General features: G+C 39.4%; 1 protein-coding gene across 5 annotated transcripts in view; it reads right to left on the reverse strand.

The window, feature by feature from the left end:
• The window catches only part of vti1a (vesicle transport through interaction with t-SNAREs 1A), a 127,249-nt gene that overhangs the window by 78,634 nt on the left and 27,215 nt on the right, over nt 1–21,400 (reverse strand). For all 5 annotated transcript variants that reach the window (XM_053866697.1, XM_053866695.1, XM_053866696.1 and 2 more), the window contains one exon: nt 15,228–15,312. In XM_053866697.1, coding sequence (XP_053722672.1) covers nt 15,228–15,312 — 85 coding nt within the window. The remainder of the gene's footprint in view (nt 1–15,227; nt 15,313–21,400) is intronic.

The following is a 21,400-nucleotide window of genomic DNA, read 5'->3' on the forward strand; positions in this document are numbered from 1 at the left end:
CCCTGCGACCGTATATCTTGTAGGGATAGGCAAGAGCATTTACATGGCCATCACCACAGAATCACACAGATGCGGGATCGGAGGTCCAAATTTAAATAAGTAGACCATACAGAAGTTTATGGCCAAATGAACTAACTAAACGTGTCTCCAAACCATCAAGTTGCAGCATGTGGAAAGCAATCAGGGGCATCACTGGCCAACCACTGATGCCACTAAATTGGAACTGACCACCAAGTCACAATAATTAGTAGGTTTCCCATGACTCCAGCTAAAGCTGTGGGGCACATTCTGCTTGAAACCATTAAGACCACTTTAGGTCTTCGTGCTGACCGCAAACAGCTCGAGTGGTCAGTGGCAAATCACAGTTGGAGGAGATTCTCAATTACATTAGTATTACATTACAGTACTACAACTGATGCAGTCAAGCATCAACTAGAGTGTGTGAGCCGTAGTAACACTGTCATTAGCAGGAGCATGCTGGAAAGTCAGAAATTATTATTACTATTATTATTATTACTGGGGTAGTGAGGCATCAAGAATGGTACGGCAGAAAAATAGGAAACGATTAAATAGTAGGAGGGGCAAACAAAACACAACAAGACAAATAATTAAATACAACTGAAAGGAGGAAAGGAAGGAGAAAAGAATGAAGAAAGAAAGAAAATGGTAATACACACAGAAATGGTATGACAATGAATGTTTTCCTTTAAAACTAATAAAAAGAACATATATATACATATATATATACACACACATATATACACATACATATATATATACATATATATACACATAAATAAATAGATTAACTGAACAACTGGAGTTATTTATATTGAAAGCAACATCTGTTGCTTGTGATGATTGATATTTTAACGTCTGCAACGGGCTTGCAATCCAGAAAAACATTGTACAAACAATGCAGGTGATTTTATTAATTTCAACATTTAATATTTGTTGCATTTTATTTATCATTAGTTGTTTAACTTGGGGGGGAAAAAAAACATGTTCTGAGAAGTTCTTTGACGCGACACGCTTATCAATATTCATTCTTGAAGTGTCAGTACAGGTTTGATTTAGAGAGAGCCCTTTGCAAGCCGTTGACTACCCTGTTTGTGAAATGTATATTCATAAACAGACTGAGGTCTGTGTGAAGAAGGCTTATCTGCGCTAACATATAATTTGTGGAGTGGGCCAACATGTTCCACATCAAAGTGTTCAGAGTGTCAGTGGTAAAAGTAGGCCAGTCTGGGGCCAGGGAGAATTGTCCAGAGGATGGAGAGGGGAGTAAGTGAGAGTGAGCAAAGGCCCGGTATGGCTGTGGAGAGAGAGGTGGGTCCCAGTCTGGGAGAAGCTCAGGTGCAAGTAGTCAGGAGGTACCTTCTGTTCACAGTGCACAGGTCCCACTGTGGACAAAAACATGGCTCCAGACAGTCCTGGGTCATTCTTGTTGGCCCAAATAAATCCAGGTGGCTCAAGACGTTTGCATAGTTGTACTGCCTAAGCTTTTACATTTCCATCATTGTGTTGTGGAGCATGAATAGTCAAATGCTTATGGTGAGTTGCAAGTAAAAGTCATCATATCAATGGCACAAACTCTGACTTCCCCCTTGGTTTTTGTTTCTTCTCATTAACCTTATTCATTTTCCTGTATCATGTATGAGGACTTCATTACATTATATACAAATGTTATATAGCTTGCAATGAGTCACTTTTCCAATGTATTGGAGGAGATTGAAATAAACATCCATACATTGAACATTAAACATTCATTCAAAAAATTAAACAGAAGTAACCCCTCAGACACCTGCAAGCCATGTCACTCCTTTTCTACGTCAAGAAATTCAATTCCAAAACCAAAGAGGATGCAGTACTATTTCCACCTTGCCCTGGGTGCCGAGAGCAGTAAAATCATCCAAATGAATGCAGTTGGAGGGCAATTCCTTCATGGCAAATAATAGTCATAACTCATTACTACAGTATCTAGTTTAGGAGAAAGCTCTAGCATTCCCGAGAATGTATAAGGGGGGTGCCACAGAGCCAATTTAAAACCAAATTGTGGTAGCAGGTGGCAGTGCCAACAAACGTTGTTTTCTGTTCAGGGCCAAGATTGTATGACAATGGAAGAGGGGTAGGAATTGATCACAAAAATGAAGAAATCTGCCTACAAGCTCAGCTCTTTTCCCAAATGAAGTGTAGCAGATTCATTCATCAGGCTCATTTTTGGCAAAAGATTTGAAGAGGCCGTTGGGCCATAACCCTCATCCGAAACCCCAATATTTGGCAGACATCAAATTGGGCAATGGTCTAGAAAGGTGGCATTTTTCTGTTGCTGTTTTTTTTTTTTTTTGTTCGGAATACTTTTTTGTTTGTTTGTGTGTGAGTGTGTGTGTGTAGTTTGTTTTTGATTTTGTTTTCCTTTTAATAAAACAGATGCACACCAGCTGGAGGTGTTTCTGGACTAACAATACTTTGCACGGCAAAGTGTACGAATCATCTATTAAAAAAAATATGCAGACTCACAAGCCAACAAAAGGTCTGCGCAGAAGACATCAAGAATCAAGGTGCGCATGTAATGCTTTCATGCTATCAGAGACCAGTGTATTTGTTTCCTATTAAACTACAAATCAACAGGAAATATAACATCATGTTTTGCTCTCACAGTACATGTCAACTGGCTATTGAAAAACCTTCCAGACATGAAATATTGTATGAGATGACAGTGGAAAATCAAGGAAGAGCAGTTTCAGCAAAGGAAATAATTACTGTTTAAGGCATGAAAAACGGTTAAGATTTTTTTGAAGACTACATGTCTGTCATGACAGAAGGTGTAGAGAAGTTGTTAGAGCATGAAACTGCAAATTGTGCCACACCTCCAAGTCAATGACATGAATAGAAAACGAGTGCATCAAGTGAAAAAGGTGAGTTTGTGAGCAATCCATCTCCTCCAGAATGCATTGCCTTCACTTTTTGTTATTACATGTTAGCGTGCTGTGCGAGAGACAACTTGACAATATAAGTAACACAAGTAAGACGAGTCACAACATTTAACATCCTTGTCAACAAAGCTATTACGGTGGGTAGCAGAGACAGGCTCCAACCCCCTGCTACCAGGAGAGAATGACTGTCATTGTGATAACTGACAATTAACTGATGTCTGAATGAACTATATACGTACATTTTTTTAACTTGATACATGTTTATTATTATACGTTATTACATACTAATCGTCATAATAGTCATCATCATTTATTTCACTTAATTGAATTATTTTATTTTAGCAGAGACAAATGTCAAATTAAGCTATGCTAAATGAGTGTTATGTAAATACAATGTACAAATGAATACGCCAAAAGAGTTAAAAATGAAAAAAAAAGTTAAACATCTATGTCAGTCAATCTTTCAGTTGATCTTTAACTAACTAATAAATTCTCATTTATCTCAAATATTGTCAATACAATGACTTGGTCAGGAAGTAACACCAGATGGAAAGCAAGAGCAGTTGAAGGATTGTTTAAAGATTAAGATTTAAGATTAAAATGAGATCAGCAGAAGCGGACAGACAGTGTGACCTGTAAGATGAGATGGAGTTAAACAGTTTACGTCTCAACCGGGTGCAAACACATCAGAGACAATCCAGGCAAATTGTGGATTACGTAAAATATCATTAAAATATAAAGTTCAAGATTTATTGAAAATGGGACAGAAATGACCTGTATCCCTCTGAAGATGATCTTGACAGATCACCCAAAAATATTCAACATCTTGGCGAGGAATACGCTCAAATCATTGACATCAAAGACGCAGCTCACAAATCCAGACTTGTTAAGTTAACTGTAGCCTGATTGTAAAGGTAGGGTGCCAGCGCCATGGCTGTCACTTGACAACGCTTGCGTCTAAATTGGGAGTGAAGGCCTCCCCTGGAGAGATGGGTGAACCTGTCACACAAGTGGGAGCACAGGCTGTTTTCAAAACTGCAATGCAACACATACACACATACACAAAGAACCTATATGCATAAGACCTTCATCATCATTTGCTCTTTAAGAAAGTGTGTGTGTGTGCGTGTGTGTGTGTGTGTGTGTGTGTGCACATGAAAGAAGGACATCTGGGTTACAATTATTCCGAGACATCTGCATGCACACATTTTTTCCTCCTTTTTGCTGAGAATTAGCATGAATTCCATACATGTGGCCTTTTAGAGGCAATAACAATTATTCAGTGAGCTGCTTGTTAGAAACCAAATGCAGCAGCCACGAGTCTAAACAGCTCATTAAAATGGCACAATACCTGACTTCAAGCACACAGGGAAATTATTATGCAACTACATCACTGCAAGATGATTCTAAATGTCCATTCAGGGCAACACAATAGATGTGGCCAATACATTTTGGGTAAATGTGCTTTTGCTCTGCCTCAGTTTGCCAGTTACAGAGTCTCGCTTTTTTGAATGAATGAAATGTCACTCAATTACTGGGTTTCACTTTATGAGGGGGAAATTGACAACTAGGGCAAAATTTAATTAATATGATGCCATTATGTGGCCTGGGGACCACATGAGGCCCTGAGAATGCGTATAGCAAGACCGGAAAAGGCCAACGATGAAGTGGAAATTCAACATGACTACTGTGGTGACTTTTCATGTTTGTATTGCAACATACAGATGTTCTTCCACCATTGTTGTTCAATACTACCTAAGAACGTTTTTTTTTTTGTTTGTGTGTGTGTGACAAAGTTCTCAAAGGCATTCCTCATGTTAATCCATAATTAATATCATTTAATTTGCTGACATACTGAAGCATTTGAATGTCCTTCATGGAGAGGAATATTTATTGCCATTCTTCAGTGTAATTACACTTAGATGGTGAAATATTGGAGTTACAAATGTCTTAGTTTTGAGATTGATGAACATATAACTCATTATATTATTCAGTTCTTCAGGTGATAATTGCATGGATATTTATATGTTCTCGTCATGATAATGTCAACAAACAAGACCTTTTTTTGTTCATTGTGATGCTTCTTAAAGTGAAGAGCTAATTCAATAGACCTTCATTTAATTTAATGACAAATACGACAATCCATTTGCAGTGAAATTGTTCATTTCGCTATATTAATTAATAATATTTTTTTTAATAGTATTTTGGGGCAAACTCTTTTTTTTCTTAAAAGCCAGTAACTCAACATACGAAAAGGTTTGTAACCCAAACATTAAGAAGTCTATTTGTGAGTGTGGTCCTCACACTCATGTACATGTATCAAACCTGAGAATGTCCAGGGAGAGTGTCCCTCAGGCCACCTTAGCCAGTCCCTCACAAGTGCACTTTAAAAGATGGGCGACAGTACAGTACGCTGCAGTTGGCCCTGATTGATGATTGAGTAACCCAAGATCAGAGATGTACCCAGGAAAGACTCGCCGGTGCGGAGCTGTGCATATATCAGCCCTTTAGGAACGCTGCGACATATATCACGCGGTGAGTCCGACTGATGTGTGCGCCGGGACTTTGTCCACCACTTAGGGAAGTCTTTTCTACGTGGCGGTTTGGGGCGAGAGCTGTCGTGATTACAGCGCAGGGGTGAGAATCCCTTTGTTGTTCTAAATCACAGTTTATCTCAAAAGTGAAGCGCAATCAAACACGCAGGTATTACAAGCAGGTACGTACTAACTTGGGTGGATTTTACTGACAGGAAGTACAAAAGCAATGGTAAATAAATAAGCTCATGCTGTCTGTGTGCATTTTAGGAATTCTGGGGCTCACAGAAACCAGTCCCAGGGATTATTTATGTGCAATGGTGCATGCACCAGGGCCTCCTTTCAGCTACTTCTTATAGAGCCGCGACTAGCACAGCCTCACTTCTTGTGCAGCTCAAGGGCGCAGCCTATCTCTCAAAAAAGAGAATGCAAAACTCAGTCAGCTGCTTGGGCTTGAAGAGAGCAACGGCCGCCTGCATCCAAACATCACCAAGGTCCTTAAATAGAAGTCAAGCTGTTTACGCCGCCAAGGTTATGCTTTTTAACAGGGGAAGGAGACAACTTTGTGATGAGCATTTCCCCTACTTTTGTTTCTCGAATGTGAGCGAGGAGATCTGAAATGAGGCCGTGTCATTTCTGGACGAGAATCTTCAATCCTTCACTCGTAAACACTTCAACGCATCCGTGGCTCTGATTAACCTCAGCTTCGTCCATTATTGCAATGTTGATGTCAGCACAATACATTTTAGATCGCTCTCCCACAGGACAAAAGCTTAAACCGACCCACTGACTGGCAGATGGGCCAAACAGCCGACATTCCGGCCCGGATCCGTATCATGCTCCCTGGGTGTCGTTAACAGGCGGACACCCTGTCTGACGGTCACAAGACGGCAGAGAGGAAGTTGCTTTGACAGGGTGTGGGGGGGCGAGGGTGAAAGGGGCTCCTTGGGGCTACTTGCAGCGAAAAGAGGATCATTGACAGACGGGACAAGCTAATGTGCATCAGCATGTCTGTGTATTTTAACAATGCGTTTTGAAGTTCAGCATATGATAGTGAGCAAGGCTGAGCGGCCGGTGCTACGGCCGTAAATAAAACCATTTCTATCATAAATACAGATACATGCGGAGGACAAAGTAGACTTCAGATTGTTGAAGGATTGTTGAATACGTCGTCATCAAAAAATAAACCATGACGATAAATGCATGCATTCAAGAAGAATTGATTTTCCCAAAATCAATGTAGGTCAGTACTTGTAGTAATATGTGTCATAATAGAGGATGGTATGATAAGTGACCTGCCTCCTAAATGTACCGTGGACAAAGAACAAAGCTGGTGTTTGGATGCGACCAAGCTTTCAGGCTTTATTCAAAAGTTCTTCATGGCACTTGACATGTGGCTCTCTGAGGAGAACTGCTTTCCGCCTCTATCATGAACTCATTTCGCTATTTGGAGTTGGCTAAGAACAACGCATCAGCTGAAACACCATTCTTAGTTTCATCGTTTGAGTGGCTCCATAGAAGCCAATAAAGAATAGAAAACGGCTTACATCTATATTGCGTTTTTTTTTCTTTGTTTTAAAATCACAATATCCAACAGCTGCATTTTCAGCTTAGATGACTCATAATTGTGCTTAATGTGTCGAATCAAATGATCAGTTGACCAGTGGATGCCATTCATCAGTCACTGCTCTGAATTACATGCCTTCAGCAAATGACTTGTTAGTGTCATACAAACTTTTACAATTTGTATTTCAGAAGCTTGTTCTTCATTCTGCACAGTGTCGTAATTTATTTCATGAGGCAAAATTATAACTCAAGTTACTTACTCTTATAACAATTTATGTGACTGTATTTTCAGCATCAAATTCCTGGAATCAAGTTCAGTTATTTTAAAAGCAACATACATGTGAATATATACGCATTTGAAAATATAGCCATGCCGTTTGTTGTATGCTAATTTGTAAAATTAAAGTAAAAAATGCTGAATGTCATTTGTCTTTTGATTCCTACGGGATGAAATTCATATGTAAGGGTTATTCTAACAAAGGATCCATTACAAATTAAACAAATTTATATTTGCCTGTTTTACACAAAATTCAGTCAAGCACAATCTTATGAAATTAATAATATATATACAATAAGAGCTTTTCAGGGGGGATTTTAGAAGTACAACCAAAAACGTGCAAAAAAGGTCAGGGGCTGATGGAGGGGACGGACATATATTTAAATAAACTCAAACTGGATTTTTAAGGGCTCATCCATTTAGTCATTACCATCAATGATTCCCAGCTCTGCGTCCTCGGATGAAAAAGTGGCACAATTCTCATACACAATCAAGTTTTTTTTTTTTCCTCTCTTCTGCCTTTCTGTTTTTAATATTTCAGCAGCTCGGATGCTGCGGCTCTTTAGAGCGTCCACGGGGGGCTGTGGCTCCTCTCTTATGTCTTCCGTTTTTCTTCTGAAAGTGTTTTTCTTGAACCCACTGCAGCTCTTCACAGTTGTTGTCTTAGTTGTGTTTTTCTGTCATTCTTTCTGCTGATTCCTTTCTCTCCGAAACCCTCCCGCTATCCCACGGCGCTCCCCGTGTCAGCCAGAGGTCACTTTTTATTTCAAAAGCAAAAGCTGTTTTGTATTTGATTTAATCTATAAATAGCCTTAATTTTCTATATTTGCTCTCGATAGAAATGTCATATAAATTAGATAAATGCAGAACCATTTCGCAATTTTGTTTTAATATAAGGAAAAATTCTTAAATATCAGTAAATAAGAAGTGGATTTTTATACCCATCAGTATCAAGTTTCCAAAATATCAGGACAGTTTGAGTTAGCAAGGATAAAGAATAAACCCATTCAAGTTTGAAGTCAGCATTATACATTTATACTGGAAGAGTGAAATAAAATACCTGTATGTTTTGACTTAAAAATATTGCACATTGACATGAATTTCACTATACATGACAATGTTGGAAAAAAAGCAAATTTCAGAAGCATTTAAGTTGATGAACTTCATCCAAATCACAAAAGAAATTTTAATTCTGATATCACAATTGTACAGTTCAAATAAATAATTTTACAAATACCACATGCACACTAGCATCTCTAAAATAAATCATTTTAAAATGTTTAAATTTGGCTTTAAATGATAATTACTTTTCTATAAACTGTATAAGAATGGTTATACAGAGACAAAAGAAACGACAATTGTGTTTTCCACAAAATTATATGGCTGTGTGAATCAGCCATGTATATTTAATATAAATGTCAAAGATCACTATATTATATCACTATATGTTAATATCAAATGAAATGTAAATATATAATTCATTTTTCTTTAAGCTATGAGAATCACCTAATAACTGTGGAAAATAAGCCAAACAATTATTAAAAAGAAAAACATGTCACAATTTCAGACAGAGAATAGGTTATTTTGCTTTGTTTCATAATGTGGCCCATGATCATGTTTTACAAATCTGCAAAGTGAGGTGTTGTTAGAGAACAAATTAAAATGAGGAAAAAAAAGAGCATTTGCTTTTCAAATTGAATTAAGGCTGTTGAAGAAGTTGATCATTTCATATATTTGCACCACTAAAACTAAGCAAATGAAAAAATAAATTCAGAAAATAATAATCTTGAAGATCATTGAATTTCTGTTTATACACATTACCTACACATTTTTATTGACTCGTTCCAGATTCCGGTGTTTTAGGCAGGTGTTTTATTTATTTATTTATTTTCAATCCAAGTAGTATTTCAAATCGGATTTCAGGCATAGTCTTAAACCAATAGGCCTTGTCATGTCAACACGGTCAAACAACATCTTACAGCCTTATACTGGAAGTCAGTTATTCTTGAAGTTTTGTTATGTTCATATTTGTGGGACAAGAATTCAAGGAAAGGTCCTCAGTTATGAGAGTCATCATCTGCTCATCTGAAAACACATTTTAAGTGGTTTCAGATAAATAAAACGCTTTACTGATTGACGATTTAGTAAACTGTGTCCAAGGATAAGAGTTCCGAGCATGAGCAAATCACGTTTGACATGGTTCTGGATAAGCGCTCATGTTCAATCATTACCTTCAACAGTCTTATTATGTTGAGAATAATAACAAACTAAAGGTCTAATTATTTAAACTTTGCAGAATTGTATTGCTGTTGGCAAACACTGTTCATCCCGCAAATGGCAACGGATGCAACTGCTGCAGACAGGAATCATTCAAGCCATGAAATTTATCGGAAGGTTCATTCAGTTTTGTGCAAACACTCATCAGCACTGCTCCACTTGAGTTAATGTTGTGATTTGTGTTTTTGTGACACCTGTCACACACTACCACACACCAGTCGAGGAAGCAGCCACACAGACACATAGTGCAGTCTGTTGGCTCAGCTCTTCCATTGAGGGTCCGTATGGTGGCTGGCCATTGTGTGTGTTGGGCCTTTTGTTAGTGGCGATTGCACCTTAGCTACCGCAGTTCAAGCGTAAACAGTGTTTTCATGGGCCACGATATACACTTGCCAGTGGACCCCCTAAATCCCTGGAACAGCTGAGTCCTAAGGTGTCAAAGATAATAGCGATTTGTTGCATTGCGAGGTTTTCTCATTGCCCCTCTCGCTCCCCTTTCCAATCGGCATGCCCCCACACCTCCTCCTTCCTCAAACAGATTAAAATTAAGCTGTAAACATGTGAGGATGGAATTAACACATTTAGCGAGTCTCCTCTTCCCACATCCCATTTTCGCTCTGGAGCGGCTGATCCCCGCCGCAGAACGCGGGTGCAATTTTAATGACTCGCAACGTTTTTGAAGTCCACATGAAAAAAGCGTCGCCCGCCGTTTGTGGCGGCACTAGATATGGCTGGGCCATGGCCAGCCATGATTGCGAGTAGGAGGGGGGACGGCGAATGCCGCCGACTCGGACTCCAGGCTCTTCGATAGGATCGGTGTCATTTTCCTCTCCACGATAAGACGTCTTGCTGACAAGGTCCGATTAGGAGAGAAAAAAAAATCATTATTGCTACGTCTTTCATCCACCAGGGGTTTACCGATAAACAGCTCACCCACGGCTAGACTTTCTGAGGGCATGATGTTGTGTCCTAAAGCAGATGCTATATTTCTGTTTGTTTGCTTCTTTTAAAATATAGTTTCTGACTTAATTTTCTGTTGTGGGTAATCACGACAACACATGCCATTATTTTTATAACAGGCCAAGTTTTCTTTGCAGAAAAATAGTGAACTATTTCAGTTGTTAATCAAGTTAATCAAACTATTATAAAATAAATTCATATTCCTTTTGCGTTCAACACGCCAACTGCAGTACCCTAGAAAAGAGTCATCCATTATTCCTTACCTCGAGGAGTTTAACCTTCACAAAAATAGATTTGTTCAACAATCAAACTATCTTGTAAAATAGAAGTCACAGATTTCGTAATGAGAGAATATATTTTGCAGTGAACACACACACTACTGAGTCAACCAATTGTGCTGAAACAGCCATGCATGTCATGATTTTCTTTTAAATGCTGGTGAAAATATTTTTTGTGACAAATTTGTTTTTAAATTTTAAAAAAATGTACACTAATTTCACGTTTCATGTTCTTCAACTCAAATTACAACTAAGCAACATAATGATTTAGCGTACTGCAGCTTACAGTATTACTTCACAATCGCACTATACTTGTATATTTTTACATTTATTTAATCATACATTAATGTGGTTTTCCAAGAACCACATACACTGGAATAAAAAATTTGAAACGTAATATATTCAGTAAACTGTTAAAAGAAAGTTTGCATAGTTTATTAGAAATTTTAGTAAATACAACATGTGCTTGGTAAGAGAAGTGCAATTCAGAGGATTTATGTGTAACGCCACTTGCTTGCATATTTATGGAGAAACATGAAGAATCACTGAGTCTTTTGAGAAAACCAGAAGACAGGCGAAAAGAAACAAAGATGGAGGACTAGAGATAAAGCTGGGACAAATACGCAGTCTTACAGGACTGCAGCACGTATGGACTCTGAGTTAAATTCACAGCACCTTTCAACTTCAGACGTCAATCAGCTTCTTTTTGTTCAAAATTGTTTGTTTGTACAGCTAAATATTTCTATTTTCTTTTTTATTTCATTCTGTACAACTCGGTGAAAATATGGAATGACACTCCCCATCTAATTCTCCCTCAAAAAACGACAGCACCTGAAAAATATCAAACTGCTTTAAAACAAATTGATGTACTCTTTAATATAGCTGTCACATCATCACAGGGTCCTCATGCGCCCGCCTTGGTGACAACGGCAAGCCCGCTAAGCTTAGCCCGTCCACGGCAGCTGCTTTGTTGGTCGCTTCAATGATTTGACACAAAAAAAAAAAAAAAAAAGCAAGAGGGAGATTGTGCCGAGCAGGAAGAGAGAACACAACGTCCCCTGGATCACGACTGAGTTGCTGGCATCTGGTATGGACTAATCAGCTTAACTCCATCCTAATAAAGTTGATGGCCTGCAGTGCTGCTCTGTACCTGCTATAGTGTGAACTTTGGTCTGGGCGGCAGGCCCCAAGAGACGAGCCCTGACCCCTTTTACTTATCAGAATCAGACTGAAATCAATACCTAATGAGCCAACTTATTTCCCGGGCTGATGGCACTTCACTACATGAGTCGACTGGAGTATACAGGGGTTTTTTTTAGCTTTAAGGTGTTACCATTATTTTGTCCAACCCCTGTATGCTGCAAGCCATTTCTCACATATATATATTTTAAAATAAATACATAAAACAAACATTTGCATCCCATTAACTCCCGATGAGAAAAAGCTAGGACATGGAATTGTGAACTTCAAATGCTAATAAAAATGATTTAATTTCAGTCAATGTCTGACACTAGAACATCTTGCTGAAGTGTCCTCAATTTCCTGTTATTTTTTTTGTTCTTCTGTGAATTAATGCTCATTATCGCGTTAGCAAATGCAAAACGTGCTTATTGTTAAAACTATGTTCGACGGCAAAGTGCCAGGGAAAAGAATCAGTGCCTTTTTTTCTGGAAAATGAAACTTTTTAGGTCTATGTTATATCGAGTAGATCCAATTAAGAGAAGAAGGTTTTACATTATTGTTCTTGTGTCAAGTTGATGGAGCGGGTTTGTTTTAAGGAAGAGCTATAATAGAAAAATGTGTATATTTCCTCCCATAGTAACAGATTCATCCACTCTAGACTCCAGACTGCTGATTTATGTCTTCTGGGGTAAATATCTGATTGTCTGAAGCTAATTTCAGCCTTTTTTTTTTTGCTCGACTATTCAATTATCTGTTCTTTTTTAACCTAAACATCATTAATAGTATCGTTCACTCTTTATACCATAACACATTGATATACAAGTCTTTGATTTTACATCAGTCAAGTTTCCACATTTGGGCATTCCACAATCCCCTGACTCAAATGTCTTTAAATTGGCTAACTGCATCTCCTCCCACTTTGTTTAAGGCTGTCTAAACTGGGCTACCACGGTTTTAAGTGGCGGCTCCTCGCTAATGAACTTCTATACTTTATTTATGAGACAAACAGTGCAGTGTGTGTGTGTGTGTGTGTGTGTGTGTGTGTGCGTGTGTGTGTGTGTGTGTGTGTGTGTGTGTGTGTGTGTGTGTGAGTGAAAACCACTGCACTGGATCCCTCTCAGGGCTTTCACTGCTTTGGACGAGCAGCTGTTTTAAGTAAGTATACCAGAAACAATGTGAATGGTAAAAATAAAAATTCACTGCATGAAGCGCCATGTTTTTTTTCTTTTTTGTCTCCACTCTGTGACCTAGAAGCGGGGTGGCTTTTTTCTATTTCTGGTCATTAAGAGATATACTCTATACGCTGAAGAAAAAACGCAACACTGTTACTTTGTTTGAGATATGTCTCTTTGAAATGAAAATACCTTTTAGTTCCACTCCTCACTGTGGTCAATTACAGTTCTCAAAGGCCACTGTGTTTGGGTGGACTGGGATACAACTTTGAAATTCATGCAAAACTAATGACGTTAAAATACAGACTGCTGACGAATGTAGCAAAGACAACATGACTTGAGCATTTGCAGAAGCCCTTAACACTAACAATCTTGGTTTAAATAGCTGAATGTTACACTTCCATAGAAAGGGACAGATGCAAGAAGATGAGATGTGTAATTTATTTGCATGTGTAATTTGCATTTGATGATGCAAAACAAAAAGAAACTTGATCAAAGCAACAACTGTCGGAATTAAAAGGTATACATACATTATGGCTTTAGTGCTGAATGATCTAAAAAGTTCATATAATATAAATACTGGTAATACTGTTGTTAATGCCTCAATCAATGACCAGCGCATGTCATATTGGACAAAAAAAGACATCTGTTTCATTGTGTTCATGGCCCACTATCACCTCACCTTACAGGATGTAAAGATATGAGCATACTATATTAATTCGATGTTTATTTCCTTCTTTGTGTCGATGCATCGTATTTATATACCCGCTGGACTCTCCTATTTCAGAGTGTGCATCTGAGCGGAGGGCTGGTATCGACAGCAGAGCAAAGGATGGGGTCATGGATTAAGGATGTGAGTCAAACCTTCCCTTCCACACCACAAACACAAACACAACTCACAGTATGGAATAGACCAGGTGGGTGGGACCGAGACAGGATAAACAGCCATTGTCTCCAGCCACTCACATACATACGGTGAAAAGTTGGTGCCTGCTGATGGAGGGTCAGGGGGCTAGAGGCAGATTTGGCAAGAGAAGGGGGCAGGCACAGGAGGTGCTGAAGTGCACTGAGCCTTGGCCCACTTCTGGTGAGCCAAACAAGTCATGCGATGAGAAATAATAACACTCGGTGGAAAAAAAAAAAGCGACTGAATATGGTGGCCTTTGGTGAATTTGCCACAGCAGCGAAGGAAAGATAACATCTGTGAGTTGTGAACCCACATTCACAAGCAGATTGTTCTCTTGAATGTGTTACCGTTACACAGAACATCAAACACGCGTAAGAACCTTCCTTGACTTGAATTATTAAATCTGTCATTGTCGCCAGCACCAGCCAACCCCTCGATTATAGTGTAAATTGACAAACTTTTTCAAAACTACAACGGGAGCCATGGAGAGAGGGTTGATTCTTCAAGAATGAGCTTTGATACATCTCTGAGGAATACACTGTGCTTCAATAATGTGGTGACTGTCAAGACAGAGGGCGGAATGAGAAACACGCCAACTGCTATTTAAGGCCCAAATTATTACTTATAATGGATTTTGTTTTTGGTTTTTGTATTAAACAGCTTTTCTAATGAAAGGGTTTATTTTGAGTATGAAAAGTGGTTTTGGTTTCTGTTTCATCCTCCAGAATTTAGAAACGTTCGGGAGAGTGTTGTTTATTTTCATAGACCCCTGTCTGTGCATTAAAAAAGAGAAAAAAAGCGAATATGTGTAACTCACACAGCATACAATGACTCACACAGTAACACACATGAATTTTCTGGGAGAGCTGTGCAAACCTTGGAGTCGTTTGAGCCCCTCTCTCTGCTTCCCTGGCTCACCTTTGATGTGTTCCAGAAAATGTCATCAGGCGTCAAGGAGTTTTTTTTCAACCCCCACCTCACTCTCCAAGTATACAAACACACATTTTCACCCACCTCACATATGAGCAAGACAATTTCCCATTGCTCACTCATCCTCACTACTATCTTAACCCGCTCCCCAGTCACCATCACCACTGCCCTGCTCCCTCCACACCCAATCCAAAAACAGAAGACATACCGGTCTCCACTGCTATCTGGTAGCCGGCTTCCAGTCTGCGTGATGACCTTTCCAGCTTCTCTGTGTTGTCCAACAGATGCGCTCTCTGCAACAAATGGAGAGGAGAAAATAAAGCAGGAGAAACAAACAGAAAAAAATGAAATTGATTGAGATGGCTGGGACTGCTTTCAAAGCTGCACATCTACGCTGTCACACCTTAACAGACAGCAGCGACAACATAATACAGCCAGGTTGGCAATAACCTTCAGAGATGACAATGTGTTATATGCTGACAGAATATCAAGCGTGTTCGTGTTGAGGCAGACTATGTAATAGGGGCTCCCGCCTCATCTTGGACACAAATGCAAGAGACACTTTGAGGTTTATCGTCACATAGTTTAAAAAAGAAGTTTGGAGAGGGAGGTGGAGCCAATTGTGTGATTGTTTTAACTCAACTTGTGTTTTGCTTTAAAAATTAACAATCTGTGCTGATGGCGTCAAACTGGGAGCTAGATTTTTTTGGGGAAAAAAATCTTCTCAAAAGCAGTGCCAGAAAATGTAATACTCCTGAGACTTAATTGATCCAAACCACAGATATGTCTACTCAGAACTGTTGCAGCTTGAGTCAAATTCAATCATTAATTTGGTTGAGCAGTTATTGAAGACCTTGTCTGACAAATTCCGGAAGTCACAACATTCCAATACAAAAAGGTAAGATTGCAGAAATAGAAAGATGCAAGTAAACACACACTATCAACAGATCAAATCTTAAATGAATAAAAATGTATAAATAAATGCCTCTGCACTTAAAGTTAATTTAAATGCCCCATAATATAATCAATGGCTTACATTTATATTGTGCTTTTCATGAAACCTAAATCACATGACACTGTACCACACCACACTCACATCAGTGGTGGTAAGCAACAACTTCAGCCATAGCATGGCTCACAATGTGCACCAAAATTACCGTGAACACACTCATCGTTTCCACACGTTCACCTGACAATTAGGCACCTTCTCACTTTCACTCACAGACTTTAATCCATCCTTCATAATTCATTCCGCTTCAAAGTCAACCTTTATGGGTAGGTGTATGGTGGAGAAGTGCCACCTCACAGTGAGAAAAGTGTGGGTTCAAATCCATCTTAAGGCAACTCGAAAGCAGAAACCTGTTTTGGCAGAGGTTCCTGCCTTCACCCCTGTTTCCTCTCAGTCTCATTGCCTCACTACTATGTGATCATGTGCCTCAACAGAGGAGCTGATAGTGCTTCTAAAGGTGCGTTATATTGTACGTTCGTGGAGGCAAGAAAGAATCCCAAAAAGAACAACTTGTGCGTTGTTTATCACTGGAAATACCAAGTCAACTTGACCTCTTATTGTGCACTGCTGTTTCCAGTCCAAGGAGGAAGTGGTATTTGTTAAAAGCGCCTTCAAAAGATAAGATCATAAACATGCAAGGCTTGCATGTTTGCTTGAGTGAGTTGCTTTTCAGTTGCTTTTGATGGGCTTTCCTACTTGCTTTGCTATAAATCTCATTGGATGCTATATTTTTGACACTTAAAAAACAACTTGGTAAATGACAGACACCCCTCCGATGAGGGTTGGCGCCCAACGCAAAAGAATGAAGGGGACAGGGGGAAAAGTGAAATCCTGAGTTTTGGCTTGGCTGTCAAAATATGTAGCAGCTAATCACTCTGAGGAAATGAAAAGCAGGGAGCAGAAAAAAACATGTTGACACACATTTCAAAGTTTGACAATGAGAGCGATGGGAAAAGCAAGAAGGAGAACACTCCCTCTGAACTGCTTTATTTCCCACGCTTCCTTTTTCTTCTGTCTACTGACAGATGTCATTTAAAATTACAGAAATACTTTTGAAAATATTTACAGTACACGCGTTAAAGAAGGGTGCTTTTTCGTAGCTTGGACAGCTAACATAGAGGCAGGACATCATTAAACTGTGCCGTGTTTTTTTTTTTTTTTTCTAAAAGGGTGTGGAAGATGGGTTACTTTGGCTGGCAATGAAGAGATGGGGAATCTCAATAAACACAGGCAGAACTGGCAAACTAGCAACTTCTTGTATGACTGGGTTAGAGAAGGTGCATTGACATACAATGGTTAAGTTAAAACACCCAGACTATGGCTACATTGCCTCTACGTGCCTGGAAGCGTTAGGCAGCCAGGGATACTGACAGAGTAGCACACTCCTGGGGTTCTTCAAAGCGCTCGAGTGATTAGTATGTTATCATTACCATTCGAAACGTGATTTTGCTATTCCCTCTTGGCAAAGGTGACACGTCTCAGGGAGACGGCCGGCAGACTCAGCGTGCTAAAAAAGCCACTTCAAAGCTTTATCTTCCTCAATTTTCAGCCTTTCTCTCTCCTCCGTTCTGTCTTCTTTTGGGGTTGGGGGAGGAAATCGGGAACGTGGGTGGTGCAAGGTGGGGGCATATTGGTGGCAGAGTATGCGTCTGTGATCATTAGAATAATGCGCCCCCAGTTAGATGGTGACAGGACCCGAAGGGAAGGGTGAGAGTTCAGCTACTAAGAAACTAATAATGCCCCAGTGTGATGGGCTTAATCATGAAATATTTCAGACAGGAATATGGTACTGCACTGTCGAAAACAATGGAAGAAGGATGAGTGACAGAGGCTACAGACCATTTCTGTTATAAATTAGCTAAATCTGCAATGCAACTGATTCCTCAAATGTTTGTGGAAGACAATGGCATTCGGACACTGTAAAAATGAAAACTTGAAATTGACGGTTTCATTAGGTTCCTTTTACTAATTCAACAAAAATACTGTGACCAGTTTTGTGGAGTTTGTGGAGTTTTGTGAAGTTATTTAAGGCAACCTATATTCCTAGTGTAGTGAATGGGGTCAAGTGATCATAAGCATCTCTGTTTATCAGACATTAAAATAAGTAAAAAATTGTAGAACTTGTATAAATAAAATGTTCAACATATTTTTCAGAGACAAAGAACAGAGGAGTTTTTATGATGTTCTGGAATGAAATCTGGATTCACTTCAAGTCTGATAGCATGGTAAGAAAGTGGTAAGTTCACGTGACCATTGTGTGCAAGGTTTCTGGGTCGCAGCCAGTGTAAGGCAAGCTTTTAGAAAGTACATCCTAAATATGAGGTTGTGCAAACATAAAAGATTAAGCTAGCAGTTAGAAACTATAATTATGATGAACTAATCATTTTAGGTTATCATAACAAAACATGAACCAATCTGGTACAATACGTTGCCTTGATTTTATTTGTCTCAACTGTCGTTTTTACAGCGTGTGAGCATTTTCAATATATTTGAAATCAAGGATTACGTTCATGCCACCATTAACCAAGCTAAGTTATAATGTTATGCAACCGCTCATGCTGGACAGAAAAAAATAAGAGGGTTTGCTGCTGGAAGCTGGAAGAGTTGTTCATATGCATAATTGTTATAAAATAAAATTTAAAAAAATCACATGACTTACATGTGTTCTCCCTCAGCAGACAATACCAAGACAGGAATTGTAATGATCACAACACAAATATCCAACATCAAAATTGCAATTATTATATTTCATTGATTGCTGCCACCATATTTCTAAAATATTAAATGAAAAATAAAGTCCACTGTCCATATAAACTTGACAGTGACTGACTGTGCTCATGTGTCTGCATCCACTGTCCACATCTTAGGGTGTGTCAGCAATATGTGATTTACATATTGCTGTTAACAGCTACTACTATCACAACGGGCCATGTGTTGCATTTTAAATCAGGGTCGGTGCAAGACAGCCCGAAATCTAGCCAAGAAAGGTCACCACCCTATACATTCCATACACAGAAATCTGTACAATAACGTCAAGACATAACACCACTAAAGATGTCAGTAAACTGTGTACACTTGATGTTTAATGCAGTAGTTAGCAGGTAAAATCCTTGTCGGTGTGTTTGTCACAAGGAATTCAAAGTGGCAGCAGACACCTGCTGTGCGACATCGTCCACCATAATGGACCACACTGTGATGTAGCCATTGACAACATCTAAAAACACACACCTCTGAGCACACTGTCAAGCTCAAAAAGAATACTGGGATACTTTTAAATCTGTCATTTAACAAGGAACGGAATATGATGATTAGATAGCAGCTTCTCGCAGAGGAGTTTACATAATATATGCTAAATATCGTGAAACTGAGTGAGCACCTCCCCTCCGCCACCAATCCTGTCATAAGCTTTGTACAGCGTTTCATCTGACACCTACATTTTGAAAAGTAGAGATCTTCTTATGAACCATGAAAATTGTGTTTTTTTGTTGTGCTTTTTTCGCGTCAAGCAACACTCCTCAGCTGTAAGTTATTAACAGGGAGCCCCAGAACAATGCAGCTGTAGCTCAAAAGAAATCTCTCCCCTCTCTTTTGCTCTCCTGCCTTTTTTCAATATCAAACACAGACGGTTACTATCACCATTTTCCAAAGTTCAGATGATTTCCTTATTATTTCAATAAGGGTGGGGGAGAGTCAAAGTGAATAATGATGACAGCTGTGATTCAGACTGACTGTGTGATCTTCTGTGCCGTTTGTTTGGGACTTGTAAGACGAGGAATTACAAGTGTCAAACAGCTGTGAATACGGGTGCTAAATATTTAAACATGTTTTGCAGCGGAAGGGGAAAAAAAGTATAGTTGCTTTTTTTAAAGCGAGGCCTAAGTGTGTATAAGCTTCACAAGCCTTTGAATCAAATGTAGAAACAAAGAAGGGAAAAGACTGCAATGCAGAAGTGCAATGGTACAGTGGGCACAGAATCAAAACCTGTTATGTAGATCGAGCCTTCCAAAAGCAGCGAGACAGCTGAAGTAACTCAAGATGTCTTCCAACCCTGAGGCTAAGAGGACATGCACAAAGGGCTTGGAGAGAAAAAATGGGAAACAACAGAATAAGGCTTAATAAAAGAAGTAAAAGGCATCATAACCAAACACCAACGGCCAGGTTGATGCTCTAAATTATAGATAACTGACAATCCAGAAACTGCACAAGCACTTTAACTAGCAGCAGTTCTCTGGTCATTACAAAATGTGGGTTCATAATGTGTACGAACCACTGCTTACCACATATGACAAAACAGAAGTAGAACTTTGCACACTTCAGCCACCAGAGTAAAATATCCAAAACTGCAATTGCTTTTTTAAAAATGTATTTATGGTGGAATAAGAGCAGGGGCCCATTTCAGGAAGCAGGTTTAAGAAAAAGCCAGAGTGAGTTATCCTGGAAGTAATGAGAACTGGTTTTTGGTTTCACAAACAGGCCCAGCGTACCACTGAGTCAATTACCCATGCAATATACTCCATGGGGCTAACCCCATTATCCAAATGGTGATGTCATTAAACTACAATACTGTGCAGTAATACAGTAATGCATTCTTGTATTTTAAGACACTGACACGGTTTGTCCAGATATGTTGACCAGTCAGTGATTTTTGCTTTACCTAAGGTCACAAGTGACACACCACATTTGGCAAAGAAGTCCCACCACGTAGTTGACTGTCTGTAACACACGTTGGTTTTCCACTGGTCGCCCCTGGCCCAAATGTGAGAGCAGCCCTCTGCCACTGTGTTTGTGGACCAAACAGCATCTGTGTGCCACGGTCCACCAGCACACAAAGCCAAAACTTAGGCTGTTCATGACTCTGGCTACGTGACCAAGCATACAGTATGTGGACCTGGTGGGTCATCAGCCTCCTTTGCAAGGTTTCATACTCCGTGATGGACAGCATTCCCTCTGTCATCAAAATCTGAAGATGTTGCATGTGATTTTGCAAGGTCAAGGGCTTGCGTGAGCTGTTCTCAGCCTCATAAGGTAAAGCACATGGAATCACTTGTGACGTAGATATAAATTGTAGTGAGTGAATGCTGGATTCCATTAAGCCACTCCACATGCTGAGATAAATTTTAGACACACACCCCTTTCAGGAAGCGAGGGACAGTCCGAAACCTATTCATCACTGCTTTCCACATTTGCTCGTGTGCACAGAGACCTTCCTGTCTGGATGCGTCAAGCGCAAGCTCTTGGTAGGGTCTCACCAAGTTTATCTTGCGATGTGGATGGTACAACATCCAGTTGCTCTTGCAGAGTGAGGAATAAAGATCAAAAGCAATCAGCGTATTTACTTATGGACCAGAATGTATAAGCACAATATAATGTAA

This window comes from Synchiropus splendidus, chromosome 5 (assembly GCF_027744825.2).
Source record: "Synchiropus splendidus isolate RoL2022-P1 chromosome 5, RoL_Sspl_1.0, whole genome shotgun sequence".
NCBI classification, from domain to species: Eukaryota; Metazoa; Chordata; class Actinopteri; order Syngnathiformes; family Callionymidae; genus Synchiropus; species Synchiropus splendidus.